Source organism: Scyliorhinus canicula, chromosome 23, assembly GCF_902713615.1.
Source record: "Scyliorhinus canicula chromosome 23, sScyCan1.1, whole genome shotgun sequence".
NCBI classification, from domain to species: Eukaryota; Metazoa; Chordata; class Chondrichthyes; order Carcharhiniformes; family Scyliorhinidae; genus Scyliorhinus; species Scyliorhinus canicula.
The window spans coordinates 9963964-9991649 of record NC_052168.1 but is presented as its reverse complement, the minus strand read 5'-3'; the positions used below and the strand labels follow the sequence as shown (position 1 = coordinate 9991649).

Sequence of the window (27686 nt, the reverse complement as noted above, 5' to 3'; positions counted from 1 at the left end):
CCGTCAACGAATGGGGATCAGGCATAAGGGGAGCTGGGGGGCGGCACAGGGCGACTTGATTGACGTTCCATCAACGAATGAAGATGAGGGATAAGGTGGTGAGGGCCGAAACCGCCACGCCCTCGAGCCCTTATTCCTCATCTTCATTCGTCAACGATACGTCAATCAATCCCAAGCTCAATCATGATAGGATGTTCCAACCAATGATCGATCAACGCGACGGGCGGGGTATGGCATTCTGAATCTTTTTTTTTAATTATTATTTTTGAGTCTCTCTCCCCTCAATTATTTGTTTTTTTATGATAAAAACGCCTTTGTTGTTGCTGAGAGAGGGGGTGGGAGGGTTCGTTTTGAAGTGGAAAACCAGAGAAACTACAAATACCAGAAGGCCGTGCGGGCCGGACGCGCGCACGCGCAGTCGCTCGCCCCTGTCAACGTGGCGATTCCTGGCCAGTCAGAAGGCGGCGTTTACCCTGGACAGGTTTCGCCAATCAGAAGAGCCGTAACAGGTCTGCGGGTGCGGGGCGTGGAATGAAAGACCGGCGGTGATTGGATGATGTTCAATCTGTGGTCCCTCAGACAACTTTTTGCACAGACTGAGATAACTTCAGCATCTTATCACACCCACTGGTATCTGGTAAGGATGATCAGTTCTGTCGATAAGACAATAGCAGATTTTAACCTAATACAAAATAACACCGGTCTTATGTTTTCAATGCAACTGTGTGTTTTGCTACTTTTGAATTACCACTTTAAAAAGTTTTGGAGAAGTTTTAAAAGTTGGCAAATATTTCATGCTGACATGTTCTCATGTATGTGTCAAAAGTTGTGTCTACTGCTACCTCTCTGAAACGTGGGCACTCTCTGCTCAAGAGGTGCCAAACTTTTCACAGAGAGATTGGCTGAACTTTTTAAAGTTTTGGAATTATTTGCTTTAAAGCAGCGGGAGGTCTATTGTATGAAAAAACAGCTGCTTTTGTCCAAATGGAAAGACAATGAATGTTCTGAGAGAGGGGAGGATTGCTTTTGAGAAAGTTTAAAATGGTTGGTACAGGATGCAGTTGATTTTTGTAGTTTTGTACTTAAAATATTGAGGGACGGGTTTGCAAAACCTGAATAGAGCCAGAAACAAGAAATGTACCAAGTCTGCATGCTCTGTTTCTTTCTTCTTTTGCATGCTTCAAGCTTTGTTTTAAGGGAAGTCCATCACGTATGTAGAAAAAACAGACTGCCGTGTTTTTAATGAACTCGCAGCCAGTTTTTCAAGTTGTGCAGACCGTTATTTCCATTTAGAATCATTTGTTTTTGAAAGATGAACTTATGCAAGGCTTTCTGACTCGGGTTTCGAAGCCCAAATTAGTTTTTTTTTAATGGCAAGTATATGTAACAAGTTTGGAATGTGGGAAAATACTGAATGTTTATTTTAAAACTTTAAAAAAGTGTTGTTGGAAATAAACCACAGATAAAATGAATTTGTTGCTCAATGTTATTATATTCAACATTTAAAAACGTCATCTTGTTCTTGCACCTTTTATCAACACGGTCTGACAATGGTGATGTGTCCATTAATCTGCTGGACGAGGTGAGGGTTGGGAAGTTGGGCTCGGGTATGTTCTGTGCTATCGAAAACAAGCAAACATGCCAGCTTCCTGACTACCTGGCAGGCTGTTTAATTCTCTGCAGAGAATGCCATGTGAATCTTTTCAAAATCCTGTTTTTGTCATTCTTTTTTCCTTCTTTGATCGCTGGATTAACTGTTTGAGCTAACAGGAGGGCCGGTAATTAGGGGATACTGACATGACAGGACTGGGAAAAGAGACAGGGACAAGATGGGTTTAACTTTTTAAATTTACGTCACCAAATTTCAGATCTGGGATACGTGTCGCCTAGGAGTGCAGGGTAGGAGCAGATCCAATGCTAATAACTAACTAGATGTATTTATTGCTTTCTGGCATTTGTGCTATGCCTTATGACCAAATGACCAAACACTCTGTCAAATTCTAAATTTAGTGGCATGATTGGAAAGGTTTTGTAGGGAGTGGGGCATTGTCCCGGATTAGATAGCTTTTGCAAAGGAATAACACTGGGACAATGGGCTGAATGGCCTCCTCCTTGAGTGCTGTGTAGTTTTATGATCTTGGTGATTTGCAAAACATATATTTTCAGTTGCTTAGTTCAGTCATTCGTCACACTTTTCTGCTCATTTGGGAGTTCTGTAGAAGGGTTATTTTAGACCCTCAGTTTGTCCCCCCCCCCCCCCCCCCCCCCCCCCCAATGCTGCCAGACCTGCTGAGTTTTTCCAGCAATTTCTGCTTTTATCTCGAGTTCCAGAATCCGCAGAATCTTGCTTTCTTTTGCTTATCTAGTTGCCTGTCTCTCATTCCCTGTGTTTTTTTTTCTCTCTCTCTCTCTCACTTTCTCTCAATCTCCTGCAGTGACTATGAAGTCGCTGATTCCCCTTTGCCTTTTGGCCCTCTGTGCCTCCCTGGCCCTGTCCAAACCCACCTCGGAGAAGAAGGACCGGGTGCATCACTCCATCGACCTGGGTGAGCGCGATCCCGAGGACCAGAAAGGCTTCCAGTTCGACCACAACGCCTTCCTGGGGAAAGAAACTGCCAAGACCTTCGACCAGCTCACTCCGGAGGAGAGCAAAGAAAGATTGGGGTAACGCAAGAATATCGATATTTTCCTAACCACCCTCCCCCGCTCTTATTCTCCCAGTGCATCCGCTTCACCGAACCTCATTAACTAACCTTTCACACACCCACTTCCCTAACATCTCAGTCCAGTTGGCTACAAGTTTGGAGTGTTGCTACTTTGCAGTGACTTAATTGTTGGCGATAACATCTTTTTGTCGTAAGTGAGTTACACTTGAAAAGCTCAAGCTCTCTTTGAGCTTGTTTCTACTTGAATCGTTCTAATAAATAGTTGATTTGCTCCTAGCTTGTAACAAACTAATAGCTGCAGTATTTGCATCTCCTCTCTCTGGAATGTAACATGTCAGAGATTTGCTGCTTTCGGATGGGGTACCTATTTTCCTGGGAGAGGTGGGGTTGGAATTTGATGCTTGGGAGAGTTGAGGAGTGCAGATTGCTTTTGATGTGTGTAAGTTGTGAACTGTTTGAACCTCCATTTATATCGATATTTTGTACCCTGTCCTTGTTGTAAAGCAGTGGGGATTGTGATATTCTCCGCCCCTCCCCACTTTGTAACTGACTTGCGGTACAGTCTTTAATCTGGGCTGTTGTTTCCTGAAACGACCCTTCTGTGTTGCTGAGTTGGCAGTGAGGACCCATTCCTCCTCCCTCCCACACATCCACCCATCCCCACAACTGTGTAATAATCAAAGGCTGGAGGAGACGTGGCAGAGGAGTGAACAGCTCCAGACCACGTGGCCCCTCTCCATGCAAGTCCAGACCAGCAATTATTTCTGCCTTTCCACAAAGCACTCCAGATATTTCTGGTTTACAGCCGGGTCTGTAGGAAACTGGGGCAATGGGTTGATCGAATTTAATTGACGGGGTCGGTGCCAACGGTGAGGATTCACACTGGTGTCCACCTCCCTCATTGGGCATGACCCTTTTTTGTGGGGGGGGGGTGTGAAAATTCGGGTTTGGGGCGGGATTTTTAAACCTACCCCTGGTGGAATGAGGTCGAATGCTCAGCCGTAGTAGCTGCCCGGCACTTTGGCTGTGATCGGGAACCTGCGCCGGGTGAATGTGCGGTCACCGAATCGGTGGGTGTCACTGATGGGCAGCGGGACCCTCCCCGGAACGGCGGTTGGGGGGGGAGGGGGGGGGGGGGGTCGACCTCGTAGTCACGAGTGACCATCGTCATGCACGAGCCCATGTGGTAGGCTGCTCAACCGTGGGAGGGGTTTGGGGAGACTCTAATGTCACAGCCCTGCTCGATCTGCCCTCGGCTGGATTGTGCAGCGAAGAATTCGCTAACTTCCTTCCCCGCGTCCGTCACGCTCCTACACGGGCGTGTCATATCTGCGCCGTTCAATGGGCTCTCAATTGTTTCCTGTATTCTATGACGGGATTTGTTGCCCACCCCTAATTGCCCTTAAACTCAGGGGTTTGCCACACCATTCCAGGGGGGGGGGGGGGAGGGGGGGGCAGTTCAGTCAACCACATCGCTGTGGGTCTGGAGTCACATGTAGGCCAGGCCGGGTAAGGACGACAGATTTCCTTCCCTGAAGGTGCATTAGTGAACCAGGATCATTCTCATTACTGAGAGTAGATTTTAATTGCATAGAACATACAGTGCAGAAGGAGGCCATTCGGCCTATCGAGTCTGCACCGACCCACCTAAGCCCTCACTTCCACTCTATCCCCGTAACCCAATAACCCCATCTAACCTTTTTGGTCACTAAGGGCAATTTATCGTGGCCAATCCACCTAACCTGCACGTCTTTGGACTGTGGGAGGAAACCGGAGCACCCGGAGGAAACCCACGCAGACATGGGGAGGACGTGCAGACTCCGCACAGACAGTGACCCAGCGGGGAATAGAACCTGGGACCCTGGCGCTGTGAAGCCACAGAGCGAGCCGCTTGTGCTACCTTGCTGCCCTAAAATTCCATATTTTTGTATTTTTAAATTTAAATTCAACCAGCTGCCATGGTGGGATTTGAACCCGGGTCCCTCGGGGTGTTAGTCCGGGTCTCTGGATTACTAGTCCAGTGGCATTATCACTGTGCCACCCAAAAGGTTACTCCCATTGGCGCAAATCCTCCTTGTGGCTGTGGGCATCTTGGTGGCACAGTGGGTGACGTCGCTGTCTCCCGTGAGTTGCACCGACCCAGAAAGTCCAGGTTCAAATCCCAGTCCTTAGGCCCATCGGAGCAGCCTGGCTAGATTGAGAGGTGGAATTGGACAGGTTTGCATTACCCATGAGCATTTACACCCACTCCCATCACTGATGCTGTTCAAAATGTTGGGGACGGGTGTGTGCAAGACTGTGTTTGGCTCTCCCGAAGAAAGACTTGCATTTATATAGCGTCTGGGGGCATCCTGAAATGTGTTAAACTCGATTTAGTACTTTCTGAGGTGGAGCAGCTGTTGGAGTGATCGCAGGGTCAAGAATTGCTATAGAATCCCTACAGTGCCGAGGAGGCCATTCGGCCCATCAAGTCTGCACTGCCTCTCCGGAAGAGAACCCTACTAAGCCTACGGGCAGCACGGTAGCATGGTGGTTAGCATAAATGCTTCACAGCTCCAGGGTCCCAGGTTCGATTCCCGCACTGTCTGTGCGGAGTCTGCACATCCTCCCCGTGTTTGCGTGGGTTTCCTCCGGGTGCTCCGGTTTCCTCCCACAGCCCAAAGATGTGCGGGTTAGGTGGATTGGCCATGCTAAATTACCCGTAGTGTCCTTAAAAAGTAAGGTTAAGGGGGGGGGGTTGTTGGGTTACGGGTACAGGGTGGATATGTGGGTTTGAGTAGGGTGATCATTGCTCGGCACAACATCGAGGGCCGAAGGGCCTGTTCTGTGCTGTACTGTTCTATGTTCTAAGCCCACTCCCCCCACCCTACCCCTGTAACCCCATCTAATGTAGCACGGCCAATCCACCTAACCCACACAAGATTGGACAGTCGGGGGCGAAACCGGAGGAAACCCACGCAGACAAGGGGGAGAACGTGCAAACACCAGACAGAGTGTCCCCCGAGGCCGGAATTGAACCCGGGTCCCTGGCGCCCCGAGGCAGCCGTGCTCACCCACCGTGAGTGCGGCACGGACTGCTGTCATTTTTCTGTTCGATGTCGGCCATGAAGGAAACTCGGCAGCCAATCCATGCACAGCAAGATCCCACGGAAAATCACAATGCAATGGTGACCAGATAATCTATTTTGATGGTGCTGGAGGGAGAAATACCGCCCAGGGCATTGAGGAGAACTCCCTAGCTGGTGTTTGAAATTGTGCCGTGGGATCTTCCACACCCGTCTCTTGAGGGCAGACATGGGCCCGTGGCTTAACATGCCATTTATTTTTAAAATTTAGAGCATCCAATTCATTTTTCCAATTAAGGGGCAATTTAGCGTGGCCAATCCACCTACCCTGCACATCTTTGGGTTGTGGGGGCGAAACCCACAGGGGAGAAGCTGCAAACTCCACACGGACAGCGACCCAGAGCCGGGATCGAACCTGGGACCTCGGCGCCGTGAGGCAGCGGTGCTAACCATTGCGCCACCGTGCTGCCCTAACGTGCCATTTGAAAGACAGCACTCCGCAGTTGGAGATCAGAGAATCAGAATCATTACAACACGGCAGGAGGCCATTTGGCCCACCGTGCCTGCACCAGCTCTCCGTTCGAACACGTTACCCAGCCCCGTCATCCCCCGAGCAATCTTCCTTTTCTGCGATTTACTAAACCAGTTCCCTCTCGAATGCCTCGATTTGAATCTGCCTTCACCGGCCACCAGCGCAGTCCTCTTGCCGCACGGGAGCGTCGGCCTGGATTTTGTGCACAGGACTCTCTGGAGTGGCAACCCGCAGCCTCCTAGCCCCACGAGAAGAGTGCTGACCGCTGAGGCTGGGCAGATGGTCAGCTTGCCAGACCGATCACGCTGCTGTGGTCGGACTCCGCTGTGCGGTCTGAGCCTTTTGGAGGGTAGATTCTTTACTCGGAGAGCGGTTAGGGTGTGGGATGGACTGCCTGCTGTGATAGTGGAGTCGGACACTTTAGGAACTTTCAAGCGGTTATTGGATAGGCACGTGGAGCACTCCAGAATGACAGGGAGTGGGATAGCTTGATCTTGGTTTGGGACAAAGCTCGGCCCAACATCGAGGGGCGAAGGGCCTGTTCTGTGCTGTACTGTTCTGTGTGTGTGTGTGAGACAGCAGGGAGGGGAAGTGAGGGGGAAGTTTTTTTTTGAGGGGGGGGGGTAAAGTGGAGCGAATTTTCACCCGCACCAAACTTGCTTACAGAAAAATAGTAGATAGAGTGGACAGCGACTCAGATGGCCTGGTGACCAGCACCGAGCTGCGTGATTGGATGAAGCGGGTTCGGAGACGCTGGTTGACCGAGAACGTGGGCAAACAGCTGGACATGTACGATACCAACAAAGACGGCAGGGTTGAATGGGAGGAGTACACGCAGCGGCTCTATGGCCACCTCATAGGTAGGACCTCTCACTTCTCACCTCTGACCTTCTGCTTGCCTTGTATCTTCTCTCTTGTCCTGTTCTTTCAGGAAAATCGTTGACCGGATTGACCGGAACAAGGATGGCCTGGTAACCGCTGAGGAGCTGACCGCCTGGATCAAACGTGCGCAGAACAGATACATTGACGAGAACGTCAATAAGAACTGGAAGGATTATGACAGTAATCAGGATGGGAGAGTGTCATGGGATGAGTACAAGAATGCTACGTACGGGTACTACCTGGGTAAGATGTCAGAAAGTGGCAGAAAATTCCTTTTTAAAATGTGCGCACACAGGTCTCTGTAATGGACGTGCCACTTGCCCTCTGTTCTTCCCTACCCTACCCCTGACCAGGAGCGGTGCCCCGGACACTGGCTTGTCATCCAGCACCTCCCCACCCAAGTGACCAGCCTTTCCCGTGACAATAAGGGTTGGCGATTCGGCCTCATCCTGGTGCCTGTGGCCTCCCCCCAACTGGGACGCTGGAGAAAAACGCGGGGAAATTTCAAGGCGGCTTGCAGCAGCGGAATGGGAGGAGGCCAATCAGGCCTGTTCTGTCGTTGCGTGAGATCACGGCTGACCCGGCAATCAATCAATCTTGGTTTCATGGTTCACGATAGACCTGGCACTAATTACCACTCTGTGCAGGAGATTTCCCCAAACTTTCGTCCCCTTTGTGCATCGAAGTGTGGCTCTAGAATCCCTGCAGTGCACAGAATGAGACCATTCAGCCCATCCAGTCTGCACCGACCCTCTAAGATAACCCGACACAGGCCCACTCCCCCGCCCTATCCCCGTAACCCCATCTAACCGGCACATCTTTGGACACCTAAGAGCCAGTTTAGCCTGGCCAATCCACTCAACCGGCACGTCTTTTCCCTGCATTCCTAAAACGTCTGGCTCTGATTTTCCAACTCTCAACCCAGTGGGCATGTTTCCTCTAGCTCTACCCCTTAAATATCTCAAACATCAGTCAAGTTGCCCCTGCGTGTTTCGTCTTTTGACGTGAGCAAAGAACAATACGGCACAGGAACAGGCCCTTCGGCCCTCCAAGCCTGTACCAGTCACGATACCAACCTTGGCCAAAACCCTCAGCGCTTCCTTGTGCCGTATCCCTCTATACCCATCCCATCCATGTGTTTGTCAAGGGCTTTGCTGGCCGTAGCCAGCAGTTGTTGCCCATCCCTAACCCCCCTTGAACGGAGTGCACAGAGGGGTAGTTAAGAGTCAACCACATTGCTGTGGATCTGGAGTCACGTATAGGCCGAACCGGGTTAAGGACAGCAGATTTCTCTTCTCTTACCTAAAGGGCATTACTGAACCAGGCGGGGGTTTCCCAACAATCGACGGGGGTCATCATGACTGTGATTTAGTTTTTTTTTCAATTCCGGGTTTATTAAATTTGAACTCCACCAGCTGCTGTGGTGGGATTTGAACCCATGCCCCACCCCAAGCATTAATTAGCCTGAGCTTCTGGGTGACTAGTCCCAGTGACCATTACTCACTCCATCCGGCTGGTCTCTCTCATTCTACCCTCCATAAACTTGAATCACTGAATCCCTGCAGTGCAGAAGGAGGCCATTCGGCCCATCGAGTCTGCACCAACGCTCCAATAGAGTACCCCACCCAGGCCCACTACCCTGCAACCTAACTGGCGCATCCCTGGACACTGGCGTGGCCGATCCTCCTCACCTGCAGATCTTTCGATCATCCATAGGTCATCGAGAATTGATGTAACTGTTACAAAGGGGCATAACTATAAGGTTCATTGTGGAGGGATGTCAGAGGAAGGTTCGTTACTCAGAGTGGTTGGGGCGTGGACGCACTCCCAGCTATGGTAGTGGAGTCGGACACTTGAGGAACTTTCAAGCGGTTATTGGATAGACATATGGAGTGCGCTAGAATGATTGGGAGTAGGTTGATTTGATCTTAGTTTCAGACTAGTTCGGCACAACATCGTGGGCCGAAGGGCCTGTACTGTGCTTGCGTCGTCCATTTGGCCCGTCACACCTGTGCTCGCCCTTCTTTCCAAACCCCTCCTTGGCCTCTGCCCTCCCTCTCTCTGCAATCCTCCCTCGACCCTCCAATATCTGCGTTCCTCTAATTCTGACCTTTGATTTACAAAGCGCACCATTGCCCTCCAGTGGACGGGGTTCAGTACTGCAACCACTCCGATTGTGCCAAGAACCCTTTTGGATTAAACACGGTGGGGGCTTTTTATCAAAATTGAGGGTCCGTGCTTGTTTAATTAGATGCTTTGCGTTGTCTCCTCCGTTTGAGGGGGAACGTGTGACATTTCCCTTCCCTTCACAACCCAGGGGCAATCGTATCTTCTATTTACCTCGAGCTTTTCAGCAAACTTTTCCGACGAGGGGACGAACCTCATCTGACCCCCTTCCTGAAGGGGAGGAAGAACCCGTTTGGGTGACTCCGTTCCTGTCATCGACTCCATTTCTCCATTTAAAAATTTTTTTTTTGGGTAATCTCCAGAAATTCATATCTGTGAAAAAACTCTTTTTTTTTCTCCACAGACGCTGCCGGGCCCGTTAGGGTTGATCCAGCATTTTCGGTCTTTCACCTCCTGACCTCCAACCTCTTCCTGACCTTGCATTACCTGGTTCATTGGAAACCCCCTTTTATTCTAAAATCTGTCTGCACAAATCCACTCCCATTTCCCCCGCCACCTTCACCCGTCCTTTAAACCCCATCGGGAAGGGGTACTCCCTCTTGGAGGGTGAATTGTGACGAGGATGCAGGAATCCTACAGCAAGATCTGGACAGGTTGGGCGAGTGGGCAAACCAATGGCAGATGCAGTATAATTTGGATAAGTGTGAGATTGTTCATTTTGGAAGCAAAAAGAGGAAGGCAGATTACTACCTGAATGGTTGTAAATTGGGAGAGGGGATTGTGCAGCGGGACCTGGGTGTCCTTGTACACCAGTCGCTGAAGGTAAGCATGCAGGTGCAGCAGGCGGTAAAGAAGGCTAATGGTATGTTGGCCTTCATTGCAAGAGGTTTCAAGTATAGAAGCAGGGATGTGTTGTTTCAATTATACAGGGCCTTGGTGAGGCCACACTTTGAGTACTGTGTGCAGTTTTGGTCTCCTTCTCTGAGGAAGGATGCTCTTGCTCTCGAGGGAGTGCAGCGAAGGTTTACCAGACTGATTCCGGGGATGGCGGAACTATCACATGAGGAGAGATTGACTAGGTTGGGATTGTTCTCGCTGGAGTTCAGAAGAATGAGGGGGGAATCTCATAGAGACTTATAAAATTCTAACAGGACTGGACAGGGTAGATGCAGGGAAGATGGTACCAATGATAGGTGGGTCCAGAATCAGGGGTCACAGCCGGAGGATTCAGGAGAAACCATTTCGGACAGAGATAAGGAGACACTTCTTCACCCACAGAGTGGTGAGGCTGTGGAATTCATTACCACAGGGAGTAGTTGATGCTAAAACTTTGAATATATTCAAGAGGTGGCTGGATATAGCACTTGGGGAGATTGGGATCAAAGGCTATGGGGAGAAAGCAGGATTAGGCTATTGAGTTGGATGATCAGCCATGATCGTGACGAATGGCGGAGCAGGCTCGAAGGGCCAAACGGCCTCCTCCTGCCCCTATCTTCTATGATTCTATGTATGTACTCCTGACCCTCGGATAAGAGACCCCCACGAGCGGTCACTTGGGAACATCCAGATCAGGGCCCTGGGGGGGGGGGGGGGGGGGGGGGGCACCTTCGCATCACGATCTCGTCAGGAGAAGGGACCCACCCGGTTTAAAACGTCTTGCAGCTTTGTCACTGTGTCCTACAGCGAAGGAGGCTGTTCGGTCCATCGTGCCTGTGTCTGCCCTTTGAAAGGGTTGCCCAGGGCGGCGTAGTGGTTAGCACTGCTGCCTCATGGCGCCGAGGTCCCTGGTTCGATCCCGGCTCTGGGTCACTGTCCGTGTGGAGTTTGCACATTCTCCCCGTGCCTGCGTGGGATTCGCCCCCACGACCCAAAGCTGGGCAGGGTAGGTGGATTGGCCATGCTAAATTGCCCCTTCATTGGAAAAAATAAATAACAAAAAATTGAAAGGATTGGTACCGCTCTCCCCTGCTCTTTGCCCATAAACCTCCTCCAATCGTGTATTTGAAAGAGGTTATTGAATCTGCCTCCACCACTCGTACAAGACGCATCTTCCAGCTCATAACTTGTTACGTTTATATATATTTTTGTAAGTTTTCCGTCGATGTTCTTCTGCCAATTATTTTAGAACCATGTCCTCTGGTTACCTACCCTCCTGCTAGTGGGAAACGAGGTCTCCCCCTCTGCTCTTACCGTCTTGATATTCATTCCTGCCCCCCCCCCAGGTGAGGAGTTCAACGATGTGGCGGACAAGGAGGCTTACAAAAAGATGCTGAAGCGAGACGAGCGTAGATTCAAGATGGCGGACAAAGATGGCGACCTGATCGCCACCCGGGAGGAGTTCACTGCGTTTCTTCATCCGGAGGAGTTTGATTACATGAAGAAACTCGTTGTCACGGTGAGCTCGGTGGTGATACCTGCGAAATTCCGCTTTCCCTTCTTGTTCGCTTTCTTCCTTATCTCCTGAAGGTAAGGTCCCCCCCCCCCCCCCCATTCCTGGGGCAAGCATTGCAAAATGGCCTCTGTGCTTCTTGTCAATTTTAGACTCGTTGAGGGATAAAGAAGGGCTTGCGTTTATATACCGTTTTCCACGTCCAGCAGACGTCTCCAAGCACCTTGCAGCCAATGAGGTGCTTTTGCAACTCAGTCATCGTTGTAAATGTTGGCAACCTGGCAGCCAATTTGTGCACAGAATGATCTCACAAACAGCAATGTGATAATGACCAGATAATCTGCCATTTTTATTTATCTTTTTAAAAAATTTCCAATTAAGTGACAATTTAGCTTGGCCAATCCACCTACCCTGCCCATCTTTGGGTTGTGGGGGTTGAGACCCACGTAGACACGGGGAGAATGTGCAAACTCCACATGGACAGTGACCCGGGGCCGGGATCGAACCCTGGTCCTCGGCGCCGTGAGGCAGCAGTGCTAACCATTGTGCTGCCCTAATTATTCCCCATCCTAATTGCCCCCTGAGAAGATCATGGTAAGCATCATCCCGAACCATGACAGCCCATGTCTTGCCAACAACTGAAGTCTACTGGCTATAATTTCCTGTCTTCTGCCTCCCTCCCTTCTTAAATAGGAGTGTTCCATTTGCCATTTTCCAATCCTCTGGGACCCTTCCTGCCCCCCCCCCCCCCCCCCCAGTGATTCCTGAAAGATCACCACCAATGCCTCCACAATCTCCTCGGCTATCTCCTTCAGCACCCTGGGGTGTAGTCCATCCGGTCCTGGTGATTTATCCACTTTCAGACCTTCCAGTTTCCCCCAGCACCTTTCTCCTTGGTGATGGCCACTACTCAGAGGGGCAGTTAAGAGCCAATCACATTTGCTGTAGATCTGGAGCCACCTGTAGGCCAGACCCAGTAAGGGCAGCAGATGTCCCTCCCTAACGGGACAATAGTGAAGCGATTGGGTTATGAGGCCACCATTATTGAAATAATTTGTATTTAAATTCCCCCCCGTTGCCATGGTGGGATTTGAGCCCAGTTCCCCCCCGGGCATTACCTTGGGCCTCTGGGTTAATAGTCCAGTGACATTACTCCTACAACAGTTTCCCCACGTTTTGACTCCAAAGGGATGGCCTTGGCTGAGCTAGGTTAAGAACCCCATCCAAAAGCCAACCATCTATTGATTCTGGCATTATACTGGTTTGGGCCAAATGGCTTTGCTTTGTGACATATATCCTATGATTGAATCTTTTTGGTTTACAAGTGCAACAGGTGATTAAGAAGGCAAATGGAATTTTGTCCTTCATTGCTAGAGGGATGGAGTTTAAGACTAGGGAGGTTATGTTGCAATTGTATAAGGTGTTAGTGCGGCCAAACCTGGAGTATTGTGTTCAGTTTTGGTCTCCTTACTTGAGAAAGGACGTACTGGCGCTGGAGGGTGTGCAGAGGAGATTCACTAGGTTAATCCCAGAGCTGAAGGGGTTGGATTATGAGGAGAGGTTGAGTAGACTGGGACTGTACTCATTGGAATTTAGAAGGATGAGGGGGGATCTTATAGAAACATTTAAAATTATGAAGGGAATAGATAGGATAGATGCGGGCAGGTTATTTCCACTGGCGGGTGACAGCAGAACTAGGGGGCATAGCCTCAAAATAAGGGGAAGTAGATTTAGGACTGAGTTTAGGAGGAACTTCTTCACCCAAAGGGTTGTGAATCTATGGAATTCCTTGCCCAGTGAAGCAGTTGAGGCTCCTTCATTACATGTTTTTAAGGTAAAGATAGATAGTTTTTTGAAGAATAAAGGGATTAAGGGTTATGGTGTTCGGGCCGGAAAGTGGAGCTGAGTCCACAAAAGATCAGCCATGATCTAATTGAATGGCGGAGCAGGCTCGAGGGGCCAGATGGCCTACTCCTGCTCCTAGTTCTTATGTTCTTATGAATCTTTGAAAGAAGATGTTAACATCTTTTCTCTCTCCAGGAAACCATTGAAGACATCGACAAAGATGGTGATGGGATGGTTGATCTGAAGGAATACATCAGTAAGATTCTTATCTTCCTCTCTCACTAAGTTGCTGTGAAAATCCCCTCGTCGCCACACTCCGGCGCCTGTTTGGGTACATGGAGGGAGAATTCAGGATGTCCAATTCACCCAACAAGCACGTCTTTCGGGACTTGTGGGAGGAAACCGGAGCACCCGGAGGAACCCACGCAGACACGGGGAGAACGTGCCCCTAGTTCTGCTTTCACCCGCCAGTGGAAACAACCTGCCCGCATCTATCCTATCTATACCCATAATATGTTTCTATAAGATCCCCCCCCCCCGCCCATATCCTTCTAAATTCCAACGAGCACAGTCCCAGTCTACTCACCCTCTCCTCGTAATCCAACCCCCTCAACTCTCGGATTAACCTAGTGAATCTCCTCTGCACACCCTCCAGTGCCAGTACGTCCTTTCTCAAGTAAGGAGACCAAAACTGAACACAATACTCCAGGTGTGGCCGCACTAACACCTTATACAATTGCAGCATAACCTCCCTAGTCTTAAACTCCATCCCTCTAGCAATGAAGGACAAATTCCATTTGCCTTCTTAATCACCTGTTGCACCTGTAAACCAACCTTCTGTGACTCATGCACTAGGACACCCAGGTCTCTCTGCATAGCGGCATGTTTTATTATTTAATCATTTAAATAATAATCCCTTTTGCTGTTATTCCTCCCAAAATGGAGAACCTCACATTTGTCAACATTGTATTCCATCTCCCAGACCCTAGCCCATTCACTTAACCTATCCAAATCCCTCTACAGACTTTCAGTATCCTCTGCACTTTTTGCTTTACCACTCACCTTGGTGTAGTCTGCAAACTTGGACACATTGCCCTTGGTCCCCAACTCCAAATCATCGATGTAAATTGTGAACAATTGTGGGCCCAACACTGATCCCTTAGGGACACCACTAGCTACTGATTGCCAACGAGAGAAACACCCATTAATCCCCACTTTTTGCTTTCTATTAATTAACCAATCCTCAGGGCCTCACGGTAGCATGGTGGTTAGCATCAATGCTTCACAGCTCCAGGGTCCCAGGTTCGATTCCCGGCTGGGTCACTGTCTGTGTGGAGTCTGCACGTCCTCCCCGTGTGTGCGTGGGTTTCCTCCGGGTGCTCCGGTTTCCTCCCACAGTCCAAAGATGCGCGGGTTAGGTGGATTGGCCATGCTAAATTGCCCGTAGTGTAAGGTTAATGGGGGGATTGTTGGGTTACGGGTATATGGGTTACGTGGGTTTAAGTGGGGTGATCATTGCTCGGCACAACGTCGAGGGCCGAAGGGCCTGTTCTGTGCTGTACTGTTCTATCTATCTATCTCTATCCATGCGACTACTTTACCCTTAATGCCATGCATCTTTATCTTATGCAGCAACCTTTTGTGTGGCACCTTGTCGAAAGCTTTCTGGAAATCCAGATATACCACATCCATTGGTTCCCCGTTATCTACCGCACTGGTAATGTCCTCAAAAATTCCACTAAATCAGTTAGGCACAACCTTCCCTTTATGAACCCATGCTGCATCTGTCCAATGGGACATTTTCCATTCCATATGCCTCGCTATTTCTTCCTTGATGATAGATTCCAGCATCTTCCCTACTACCGAAGTTAAGCTAACTGGCCTATAATTTACCCGCTTTCTGCCAACCTGCTTTTTTTTAAACAATGAAGCAACGGTGCTAACCACTGTGCTACCGTGCTGCTGACATGTCATATAATAACTGGACCAACCAATTTGCACGCAGCAGCTCCCAAAACCAGCAATGGGATAAATGACCAGCTAATTCTTTTGGGTTTTTTTTAATGATGTTGACGGAGGCATAAATATTGGGCACATCACCAGGGAAAAAGAACCCTGGCTCTTCCTCATAATAGTGTTGGGGTACAGGAACCGACCCCGACTTTTGTTAGAATCCAGGGTGAGGGGCAGCACGGTGGCGCAGTGGGTTAGCACTGCTGCCTCACGGTGCCGAGGACCCAGGTTCGATCCTGGCCCCGGGTCACTGTCCGTCTGGAGATCACACATTATCCCCGTGTTTGCGTGGGTTTCGCCCCCACAACCCAATGATGTGCAGGGTAGGTGGATTGGCCACGCTAAATTGCCCCTTAATTGGGGAAAAAAATATTTGGGTACTCTAAATTTATTTTAAAAAAATTAAAACTGAGCGAGAAACCCAAACAATTTTTTTCAATTTGTGAAACTAGGGAAAAGATAATTCACCCCAGGTGTGATGATCCTGACCAATAGGTATCTTTTATGTTAAAGCAAACTTTTAATTTAAACACAGAATTAACCACATTAGCATCAAAGAATATAGCTTTACAATGACCAGTTAAAGTTCCTAAATAAAACTAAATACTTGAACTTACTATCTATACCTACTACTAACTCCAATTAAGCAACCCAATGCAGTTCAAATGCCACTTATAAATCAAGTTTTTTTTAAAAAGTATTTTTATTAAGGTTTTGCAGAATTTTTCATAATAAAACAGTAGTAACTATAATAACAAAACAAACTAGAGTGAACATTAACATAGTGCAAAAAGAGAATATACAATAACAATTAAATAGACATTACCCCACTCGACCCAGTCTTCCCCACACCATCCCAATGAAGCACTCGCCCCCCCCCACCCCGCTACGGATTGCTGCTGCTGCTGACAGTTTAATTTTCCCCGAGAAAGTCAATGAACGGCTGCCACCTCCGAGAGATCCCTAGCGTAGACCCTCGTAAGGCAAACTTTATTTTCTCGAGGCTGAGAAACCCAGCCATGTCATTAACCCAAGTCTCTACACTCGGGGGGCTTAGAGACCCTTCACATTAATAAAATCCGTCTCCGGGCTACTAGGTAGGCTAAGGCCAAGACGTTGGCCTCTTTCGCCCCCTGAACTCCCGGGTCTTCTGACACTCCAAAGATCGCTATCTCTGGAGTCGGCACCACCCGTGTGTTAAGCACTTTGGACATTGCCCTTGCGAACCCTTGCCAGAACTCTCTAAGCTCCGGGCATGCCCAAAACATGTGGACATGGTTTGCAGAGCTGCCCTTGCACCTCATACAACTGTCTTCCACCTCAAATAACTTGCTCATTCTCGCTGCCACCATGTATGCCCGGTGGACCACCTTAAATTGAATTAGACTGAGCCTGGCACATGACGAGAAGGAATTAACTCTGCCCAGGACCTCTGTCCACAGACCCGCTTCCAACTCCTCACCTAGCTCCCTCCTCCCACTTGCCCTTGAGCTCCTCCACCGGGGTTTCCTCCGCCTCCTGTAGTTCCTGGTAGATATCCGACACCCTCCCCTCTCCCACCCAGGTGCCGGAGACCACCCTGTCCTGTATCCTCAGTGGCGGCAGCGTCGGAAAGGCCACTACCTGTTTTTTCAGGAAGGCTCGTACTTGCAGATATTTAAAGGCTTTTCCTGGCAGCAGATTAAATTTGTCCTCGAGCGCCTTCAAACTGGGAAAGCTTCCGTCTATGAACAGATCTCCCATCCTTCTGATGCCTGCCCTCTGCCAGCTCTGGAACCCACCATCCATTCTACCCGGGACAAACCTGTGGTTGTTGCATATCGGGGTCCAGACCGACGCTCCCTCCGCCCTCCTGTACCTCCTCCACTGTCCCCAGATCTGCAATGTCGCCACCACCACCGGACTTGTGGAGTAACGGGTCAGCGAGAACGGCAAAGGAGCCGTTATCAAAGCTCCCAGACTAGTACCTTTTACATGACGCTGCCTCCAGCTGTTCCCATGCCCCCCCCATCGCCCACTTCCTAATCATAGCTATATCGGCCGCCCAGTAGTAGTTGCGAAAGTTCGGCAGCGCCAACCCCCCCCCCCCCCCCCGACTCCGCTCCAACAGCGATCTCCTTACTCGCGGGGTCTTATTCGCCCACATAAGGCTCGCAATGATCCTACTCACCCACTTAAAAAAGACCTGAGGGATGAAGATGGGGAGGCACTGAAAGACAAACAAAAATCTGGGGAGGACAGTCATTTTCACGGTCTGCACCCTCCCTGCCAGTGACAGCGGGAGCATGTCCCACCTTTTAAAGTCCCCCTTCCATTTGCTGCACCAACTGGGTCAGGTTGAGCCTGTGCAGGGCATCCCATTTCCTGGCCACCTGTATACCCAGGTAACAAAAACTTTTCTCTACCATCCTGAGCGGCAACTCTTTCAGTCTCTCCTCCTGCCCCTTGGCCTGGATCACAAACAACTCGCAGTTTGTACCCTGAAAAACTACCAAAATCCCTCAGGATCCGCGGAACCTACCCCAGCCCCTCCACAGGGTCCGAAATGTACAGTAGCAAATCATCCGCGTATAGCGAAACCCGATGTTCCACCCCTCTCCGAATCAGTTCCTTGAGGCTCTCAGCGCCACAGCTAGTGGTTCTATAGCTAGGGCAAATAGTAACGGGGAGAGGGGACACCCCTGCCTTGTTCCCCGGTGAGGCTCGAAGTACCCTGACCTCAGCCAGTTTGTACATGCGCTTGCTACAGGCGCCTGCTACAGCAATTTCACCTAGCCAATAAAGCCCTCACCAAACCCGAACCTCCCCAGCGTTACGTATAAATCAAGTTAACACAACAGGTTTACTTGATGTCTTTGGTGTAGAACTTTTAGAGAGACCCTTTGAAGAGCAGAGCCAGTACACGTCTGTCTTGTCAGACTCCAATCCTATGGCTAACTGCTATTGAACTTAAAATATTCGAGCAGACTACAAAACTACAGGCAGACCTGGCTCCTCCCATTAATTACATCATTTGCATCCCACTGAGTTCCATGGCCCTGCTTAGCTAGGACTAAATACCACTCCCTCATAAATTATCTTCATTCCAGGAAATCTGCAATCAAAACACAATGTTCCATTAGTAAATGCCGCGCCTTTTAAGACGCATTAAGCTCAGCTTTAGCAGGCACACCGCCTGTGCGTCTTTGAACCATGGTTTTTAATAACATTACTGGCACAAATATGAACTATAATATATAATTTCTACATCCATCACAATAGTGCCACAGGGTCTTTTGCATCCATTTGAGAGGGCAGGCGGTTTAAGGTCTCCCAAAAAATGTGGGGTATTTTTTTTTGTGCTGGATTGAAACTGTCCATTTGGAACCCAGACCCAATACAAAGATCAGAATCTGCTTCTGAGTTGGGTCCGAACGTTAAATCTTAGGAGGTGAAGGTAGGAGAATTGCTTTGAGTTAATTAAGGCTGCATACGGTAACACCAGAGATTTTGTTGGCGCAGTGGTTGGCATTCCCTGCCTCTGGACCACAAGCTCTGGTTGCAAGTCCCACTCCGGGACTTGATAACCCTGGAAAGTGTGTTCGTAACATGGCCAAACATGTTGAGTATCAACTTGCAAAGGCTGATGGGAAACGGGGCTATTTAGCACAGGGCTAAATCGCTGGCTTTGAAAGCAGACCAAGGCAGGCCAGCAGCACGGTTCGATTCCCGTAACAGCCTCCCCGAACAGGCGCCGGAATGTGGCGACTAGGGGCTTTTCACAGTAACTTCATTTGAAGCCTACTTAAAATGAAAATCGCTTATTGTCACGAGTCGGCTTCAATGAAGTTACTGTGAAAAGCCCCTAGTCGCCACGTTCCGACGCCTGTCCGGGGAGGCTGATACGGGAATCGAACCGTGCTGCTGGCCTGCCTGGGTCTGCTTTAAAATCCAGCGATTTAGCCGAGTGAGCTAAACTTGTGACCATAAGCGATTTTCATTTCCATTTCCAATGTGCCTGATGGCAGACGGTAAGAGGGGGAAGAGTTTCCTGGCCAGCCATCTGCAAGTGGCAACAGCACACCACTGTAGTCATAGAACATAGAACAGTACAGCACAGAACAGGCCCTTCGGCCCTCGATGTTGTGCCGAGCAATGATCACCCTACTCAAACCCACGTAACCCGTAACCCAACAATCCCCCCGTTAACCTTACACTACGGGCAATTTAGCATGGCCAATCCACCTAACCCGCACATCTTTGGACTGTGGGAGGAAACCTGAGCACCCGGAGGAAACCCACGCACACACGGGGAGGACGTGCAGACTCCGCACAGACAGTGCGGGAATCGAACCTGGGACCCACATCCAAAGAATTTTTTTTTTAAAGTAACCCCAGTATTTCCAGGTAGAATGGATGTGATTGACAGGGGGAAGTTACACATCCGCTCCGGATGTTTACATAGCTGTAAGTGACTGACTGGGATTGATTTAAGTGACTATCCTCCACTCGCTGCCTTCTGCCGGAGAGAACAACCTCCTTTCATTTAGGGGTATCACTGTCATTTCAGTCATTCATTTATAGAGACTTTTTATTTTTAAATATTTCTGTAGACTGTTTGCTTTAGTGCACATTTAAAATAAACTGTAGATTGTTTTGGAATAGTTAAATCGACACTGTAGACTGTTTGCTGTAGAATAATTAGACTCTGTAGACTGTTTGCTGTAGAACAATTAGACTCTGTAGACTGTTTGGCCGAGTCCTGCAAAAGATCTCCTGCCTCTAATTCATTGGCTGACACAGCTGTGTCAATAGATACTCAGGCTAATTAAAATGAATAGTTTCGCTCTTGATGACATTTATGAAATAGCTAGTTACATTTTTTTTCCCCCCCTGGTTAACCTGTACCCCCAGTTTCGATCCTTCTACCTGACGGTTTGGCCTCGGGTAGTCAACCTGTAACACTGACTGCTCCCCAGAGGCGGCGCAGGTAGTGACTTTCCGTAATCCTGTCTCCCAATAGGTGACATGTACACACCTGAGGAAGGCCAGCCAGAACCTGACTGGGTGAGGAATGAGAAGGAGCAGTTCCGGGACTTCCGGGACGCAAACAAAGACGGAAAAATGGACCACAGCGAAATTGAGCGTTGGATTCTGCCTGCGGATTACGATCACGCAGAGTCGGAGGCCAAACATCTTATCCATGAGTCTGATGTCGACCAGGTCAGAGTTTGTCGGTTTTTTTGATCGCGTTTTGTGAGATTCTACCGAAATATTTGGCCTCCCCTTCACTTACCCGATCCTTCCTCTCGAATCCCCTGACCTTTGTTGTGCTCCCACTCTTATCGTGACCTCTCTTTCCGCCATCCCCTATATCTCATGCTTCCCCTTCCCTCTTGCTGCTCTCTCTTCTCTCTCGCGCGCTCCAGAAGTGTTTCTCTTCCATGTGTTGCTCTCGCCTTTATAATCCATTACAGGTTGTTTTGTGCACACTTAGAATCCCAAGGGCAGCACGGTGGCGCAGTGGCTAGCATTGCTGCCTACGGCGCTGAGGACCCGGGTTCGAATCCCGGCCCTGGGTCACTGTCTGTGAGGAGTTTGCACATTCTCCCCGTGTCTGCGTGGGTTTCGCCCCCACAACCCAAAGATGTGCAGGTTAGGTGGATTGGCCATGCTAAATTGCCCCTTAATTGGAAAAAAATAATTGGGTACTCTAAATTTAAAAAAAAAAAGAATCCCTGCAGTGCAGAAGGAGGCCATTCGGCCCATCGACTCTGCACCACCATCCGAGAGAGCACCCTATTTGAGGCCCAACCCCCCGCAACCCCACCTAACCTGCATATATTTTGGACGCTAAGAGGAAATTTATCATGGCCAATCCACCTAAACTGCACATGTTTGGACGGTGGGAGGAAACCGGAGGAAACCCACGTAGACACGGGGCGAACGTGAAAACTCCGCAATCCGTTCACTCCTGCTCCAGCTACCTTTTCTGTTGTCGCCTTCTCCCCATCTTGCTGACATTCCTCATCTCGTCCTTGTTCACCCTCGCTGCCTTGTCCACACCTGCTGCCTGAGTCCTTGCCCATCCACACATCCCTGGCAAAGGGCGCAAGCTTTAAAGTTGGCAAGGGTAAGGCGGGTGCTAGACGGACTAACTGAATGGCTCTCGCAAAGATCCAGCGCAGGTGCAATGGGACAAATAAGACCGTAAGACACAGGAGCAGGATTAGGCCATTCGGCCCATCGAGTCTGCTCTGCCATTCAATCATGGCTGATGGGTTTCTCGTCCCCACTTTCCTGCCTTCTCCCCAGATCCACTTTTTCCCGGCTGCACGAAAGATTCTCATGGCCCTGGTGAGATTTGTGGAGGAAGACCGAATTCTACTGTCCCGATTGACTCCCAGTAACCCTGTGTCGTCTTTTTGTTTTGTGGTGTGTGTTCGCAGGACGATAAACTGACAAAGCAGGAGATTTTAGACAACTGGAACATGTTTGTTGGCAGCCAAGTGACCAATTACGGGGAGGACCTGACACGAAAACACGACGAGCTCTGATCCTTGATTCAATGCTTTCCATCAATGAACCCATCAGAATCACCGAATCCTGAAGGAATTGCAACATTTTATTTGTAGCTAACCCTAGGCCTGGATAATTCGAATTGTGATCAAAAAAAAACATTAATTGTATTTATTTAATTGATTTTTTTTTTTAAACCCCTCCCTCTTGCGAGACTGAATTTCCATCAAGTTGCCCCTGCACTCCAAAACAAATTGGATCTCCATGTTTCTGTGGCATAGGAATCGATACAATGCCCATCTGACTGGTTACAATAAATGGGGCAATGAGATGTCCCAGAAATGGATCAAATCTTCCATTCGTTGTTGGGATTGGAATTGGAATTTATCCCAGGAAGGGTTTGAGATCCTTGGTTTTGTTATTTTTTTTGTTTTTGGTTTTGTTATTGAGTATGGCCTTCATCCGCCTGGAAATATTATGCTCCCTCTTTGTGCCGATCTTGTCTTCTGTCCCCCACTACCAGAAGGGGCACCTCCCATTTATTTCTAAATCTTTGGTTCAGTTTAACGGCTTGGCAGGCGTTCTGAGCAGGGTCGCCCACATGCTCCTGTACCGTTTCAAAAAGTGCCGAGGCCAACTTGATGGAAAGCCCATTTCTTGCTGCGCCCTAGCTGGTAGCCTCCGTCCTAGAAGATGAAGTCTGGAAGTGTCCAACTGATGCCAGGTCGGTGTCTAGAGGGCACTCGCGTCCGTGCGCCTCCTGGTGGTGGGGTCTGAGTAAGCCGTGGTCTTTGGGTGAGGCTCCCAGTGTAGGTGGAACCAAGATCGTAGTCACGAATAGCGTCAATTTTTCAGCGCACAAAGAGGCCCGACAGCCCATCGTGTCTGCGCCGGCCATCGAGCACCTATCCCATTTTCCAGTACGTCTTCGGGTAAATCTTCAACTCTGCCCAGTTTTTATTTACATTGCCCGTTTTTGGATTAACTGGTCCATCTTGATTGCCATGGGAGCCAAAATTTAGGGACAGGAGTCTAATTGAAAATCAACCCGGATAGCATGCCAAAGTGTTCTTTATTATTTCGCCCTAGCGATGACAGTCCTGTGCACAGCCACTACCTTGTCCAGGTTTGGTCCCAGGCACGACCCAGTTTGAGAGAAGAATGTGTCATTTACAAACTGCTGGAAGGGTTACAAACTGCAGGTTTTGGGCACTGCTCAAATCCTGGCGCCCACCCCACTGCCCATTGCCTAATCTAACTTCGCTCTAATCAAACGGATTCCAATTGGGGTCTGACACTGAAAGCTTACTGAGCCTTGGCAGAGCTGAACCGCACAGGATAAACTCCTGGTCAATAAGGAGCTCTGCTGATCTCTGCTCAATATCATTTGAAGGTTGATGAGTGGGAGTGCTGAATTTAGCCCCAGCATTTTGGAAGGGGGGGGGGGGGAGCTCCCCGCCTAGAAAGACTTGTATTGACATCGGGAATGGCTGTGCACCCGCCCCGTCCTTTTGCACTGACGTGAATCGGTACCACTCGCGTCCCTGGTGAACCTGACCATGGCTGGAATCAGTGCCTCCAAGAGGAAGAAGGGGGGGGGGAGAAAATTGCTTTCGCATCAGTCGAATATTTCCAACGGCGTCATCAACCTGACGGAATTCCAGGCGCTGCTAACACCCACCTAATGAAATGACTCGCGCCCAATTCCGTGCTTTTTGTTTCTTGGTGGGATGTCTTGACTGAGATTGATTTTCCCGATGGAGAGGGGGAGGGGGCGAGGGGCAGGGGAGGGGGGGGGAGGGGTCCAATCCAGGGGAATGTATCTCAATTAATAAGATACCAGCCTGTAATGCATTATGCAGTGCGTGGCGGCCGGTTTGCCAGCTGGAGACTGGATGGTGTTCGTCCTCTGTGGGGACCAGTTCTGCATCGTAACACACCGCGTCCAGATTTCCATTCCAGTCACCGGGGGGTGGGGGGGGGGGGTTGTGGCTTTAAATGGTAACACTAGCTTCACTGATGAGAAAATTTTTCCTCCACATCACAACACACAGACAGACATATTGAGGGTGGGCAAGAAGAAGTTTGTTTAGGATCCCATTTGATACTTTTTTTTCCTCTTATTTTTTTTTCCCCGTGCTGTTTGTTTTGAGAAGCTGAAAGGGATGTGCCTATCCCTGAACCTTGCTTCGTTCAGCTTAACATACATGTGTTCGTTTGATCTGAGTTTGGAGTCCGATCAGGACACAAAAAGACTGTGACCTTATTTTCTTCTACGTCCATTATTTCATGTCGGAGGGGAGGGGGCAGACAAGACAAGCCAGCCATTAATGGAAGTTTTGTCTTGGAGGATGGGATGGGAGGGAAGGGGGCGAACAGAAGCAGGGGTTGCCCAACTCACCCTTTGTGTTTTCAAGTGGTATGGCATTACTGCGCAGGAGGACCGGTCTATAGAATAACCCACCTGAATATACTGTGTGGGCTCTAACGTCACTCTGGGATAATGGCCACAATATGTGTATCAGGATGCTGGGACCTTTGCAACTCCATGTCCCTGGTAAGAATTCGCCCAATACTTAATTATTTGAAGAAGTTTAGGATGCGGATTGCATGTCTTTTTATATTAATGCCACTTATTCATCTGCATTAAGATAATACTTAGCTTGTTAGAAACACTATTTCACTTTGACAATGAAAACCATGAACCTCACTGTGTGATACTGAGCTGGACGTTCCCAGTGGCCCTGGGCTGGGATGGGATGTGCTGATCTCAGCAGTGATGGGGAGAGTTGCCAACGCTCATCTCTCTCTCTCCCTGTGTTTTGTGTCCGTGCTAGGTACAGCTCAGCTTGGGTTCCCATTCCCAAATGCAGTGCGGTAAAATAACTCCCCATCAGCTGCTCCATCGGGAACACCGCCTCGCACCACGGCACTTAACTGCTCGGTTGACTCCCCCACTAACCCTTCTATTGCGGATGCAGGTAGAGGACGGCCTCTGGTGTGAGATGCCAACCTGCCGGGGGGGGGGGGGAGGAGGAGGAGGAAGAGAGAGGAGTGGGGAAGGGGGGGGTGGCAAATAGGAATCGGACCGAAACACTCCAAACTAACACTTTAATTCACACCACATGGACCTCACTGAGACTGTTGCAAGGAACCGATTGTATTTTTTTGTTGTTGTTTATGTTCCTGGCGCGTGTTTAAGCTGTTAAGAAAAGGAGCAGTAATAATTCTAACGCGAAGTCTCGCTTCTGTACGTCAGGATGGCAAACTTTCAAAAGAAGAATTCTTGGAGAAGTACCACCGGTTCGTAGGGAGCGCTGTGACAGATTACGGCGAGATGATGGTCGAGCATGATGAACTTTAGTCCGCGGCGTGTTCTCGGAGTGGCGGTGCTCTTTGACCCATTTTCCCACTGTTTGTAGTTTCCTGTAATGTTGGGTTTGTGGGGGGGGGGGGGGGGGGGGGGGGGGTTTAATTTGTCTGAGTTCTTGTACCCAAGTCTCTCTTTCTTTGAATGGAGATCTTTATCACCACCATTGATGTTTGATGTTGTACTGCTTTACCACTTCCTATTGGATCTGGTTGGAGCCAGATTTCAGGGGATGACGGTTTTGGCAACTTGATGCCTAATTTGGGGGGGGGGGGGGGGGGGGGGGGGGAATTGGATGGTGTGGGGTAGGGGGGGGAATTGAAGAATCCTTCACTTGAGGTTGGGGCTGGCTGCATGGTTGGCCTAGTGTAAAGGGAACGCTACACCACTTTCGAGATGGATGGTGGAGCAGTGGCCCAGGCAATGGGTTCGTACTCCGGAGGCCCACGGTGCTGCTCGAGGGGCACGGGTTCAACTCTCACCACAGCAGCAAAGCGGAATTTTTTATTCGATTAATAAAATCGAGACGGGAAAGCTTGTTTCAGTAAACTGGGAAATAGTCGTTGACTGTTTTGTCGATTCACGAATGCCCCTTTGGAGAAATCTGCTGTCCTTACTTGTTCTGGCCTACAGGTGGCTCCAGAGACATGGCAATGCAGTTGACTTTTAGCTGCCCTCGAGGGCAATTAGGGATAGAGCCCTAGAATTCCTACAGTGCAGAAGGAGGCCATTCGGCCCATCGAGTCTGCATCCACTGTCGGAGAGCACCCTACCTAGGCCCACTTCCCAGCCCCATCCCCGTAGCCCGACCTAACCTGCACATCTTCGGACACCAAGGGGCAGTTGAGTATGGCCAGTCCACCTAACCTGCACATCTTTGGACTGTGGGAGGAAAGCGGAGCACCCGGGGGAAACCTACGCAGACACGGGGGAGGAAGCGCAGACTCCACACAGATAGTCACCCAAGGCCTGAATTGAACCCGGGTCCCAGACGCTGTGAGGCAGCAGTGTTAACCATTATGCTGCCGCCATTCTGGGCAACAAATTCTGGCCTTGCCAGTGATGCCCACTTCCCATGAACTAACCATCCCACACTAGATAGGAACTGCTCCTGCTCCTGCTCCAATGTTCATTTCTCCTGTGGAGCAGAATCTATGATGGGGATTGCCTCCACTTGTACCTTCCCCTCTGCTCCCTTCTTCTTCGCACCCCCACCTCCAACCACCACCTCACACCATCTTGGACTGAAGTTATAACCCACATTCTGCCTCGTCAACTGTACTTTGCCCATTTTGAATCCAGACTGTAATGGACAAGTGAAACATATCTCGAACCTATGCCTATCCAACAGGATTATGTAATTTATTCCTCTTGAGCCTGTTCCACTATTCAGGTAGATCTGTCTCTCGACTAGTTGCCCACCTTTGCCCTGCCCCCCTTCCCTTCCCCCGAGTCCCTTTAACACAAATTGAAGATCCACCTTAAATTTTCAATGGATCCAACAGCCGTGTTGGTACTGGGGAAGAGATTCCCACTATCTTTTGTGCTTCCTAATTTTCCTCCTCGGGTAGCTGTACTATTACGGGCACGGAGATACACGAAGGTGGGATGTTTAAGCCTCCCGTTGCCCGTGGCTTCAGGACACGTTTCACAGCGCCGCTGACCTATCCCAATTTATCACCGTGGCCTGGGAGGTAGTTGCCCCATGCTGGGACTACTGAGGTCTGATTCACACCAAGGGCACAAGTTGCCGTAGGTGAATTCACCATCTCCCGTACGGCACAGGAGGCTGTTTGAGCCATTGAGTCCGTGCTGTGTCTCTGTCAAGCAGTGTCATTCGCCACTTCTCCCCTCCCTGTAAGTGCCCATTCCATTTCCTTAAATCGTACGTTGACTCCACTTCCACCACCCTGGCGGGCAGCGGGTCCTAGATCGTTACTGCTCAACTGCGTTAAACATCTCCCCACCCCAACCAAGTCCTTGGACAATCAGCTTTCTTTTGCCCGTCTCACCATAACCTGCTGTAATCTTGTACGTGTCTATTAAACCACCCCTCAATCCCAGCTTGTGGCCTACAGCTGCACGGTGTTGAGATAAAGGGTGGGATTCTCCATCCTCCCAGCCATGTGCTTGCCCGTGGCGGGATGGGGTGCGCCATTCGTGGTGGGATTCTCGGCTCCCAATGGGAATTCCCATTGAAACCGCCCCATGCCGCCATGAAACCCGTGGGCAGCAGGCAGGACCAAAGAATCCCGTCGCCAGCGAATGGCTGGAGAATTCCGGCCAAGTTTCCTGGGGA

At 49.7% G+C, this 27686-nt stretch overlaps 1 protein-coding gene across 4 annotated transcripts; it reads left to right on the top strand.

The window, feature by feature from the left end:
• Positions 1-489: 489 nt before the first annotated feature.
• On the top strand, positions 490-25468 carry rcn3 (reticulocalbin 3, EF-hand calcium binding domain). Of its 4 annotated transcripts, none has more exons than XM_038783418.1 (7): positions 490-637; positions 2436-2664; positions 7195-7388; positions 11495-11667; positions 13702-13762; positions 20522-20721; positions 25277-25468. In XM_038783418.1, exons 2-7 carry the CDS (start codon positions 2441-2443, stop codon positions 25379-25381), a joined length of 957 nt encoding a protein of 318 aa, XP_038639346.1. In that variant the 5' UTR covers positions 490-637; positions 2436-2440; the 3' UTR covers positions 25382-25468. The 4 variants fall into 4 exon arrangements, with proteins under 4 accessions (XP_038639346.1, XP_038639344.1, XP_038639345.1 ...); XM_038783416.1 differs by lacking the exon at positions 25277-25468 and adding an exon at positions 21948-22188; XM_038783417.1 differs by lacking the exons at positions 7195-7388; positions 25277-25468 and adding exons at positions 6930-7123; positions 21948-22188.
• The last annotated feature ends 2218 nt before the right edge of the window (positions 25469-27686 follow it).

Excerpts from the sequence above, each read along its gene's own strand:
- rcn3 (XM_038783416.1), top strand. The coding sequence starts at position 2,441 with ATGAAGTCGCTGATTCCCCTTTGCCTTTTGGCCCTCTGTGCCTCCCTG. Across the intron at positions 11,668-13,701 it reads TGAAGAAACTCGTTGTCACG|GAAACCATTGAAGACATCGA; the intron begins GTGAGCTCGGTG and ends TTCTCTCTCCAG. Across the intron at positions 20,722-21,947 it reads ATGAGTCTGATGTCGACCAG|GACGATAAACTGACAAAGCA; the intron begins GTCAGAGTTTGT and ends GTGTGTTCGCAG.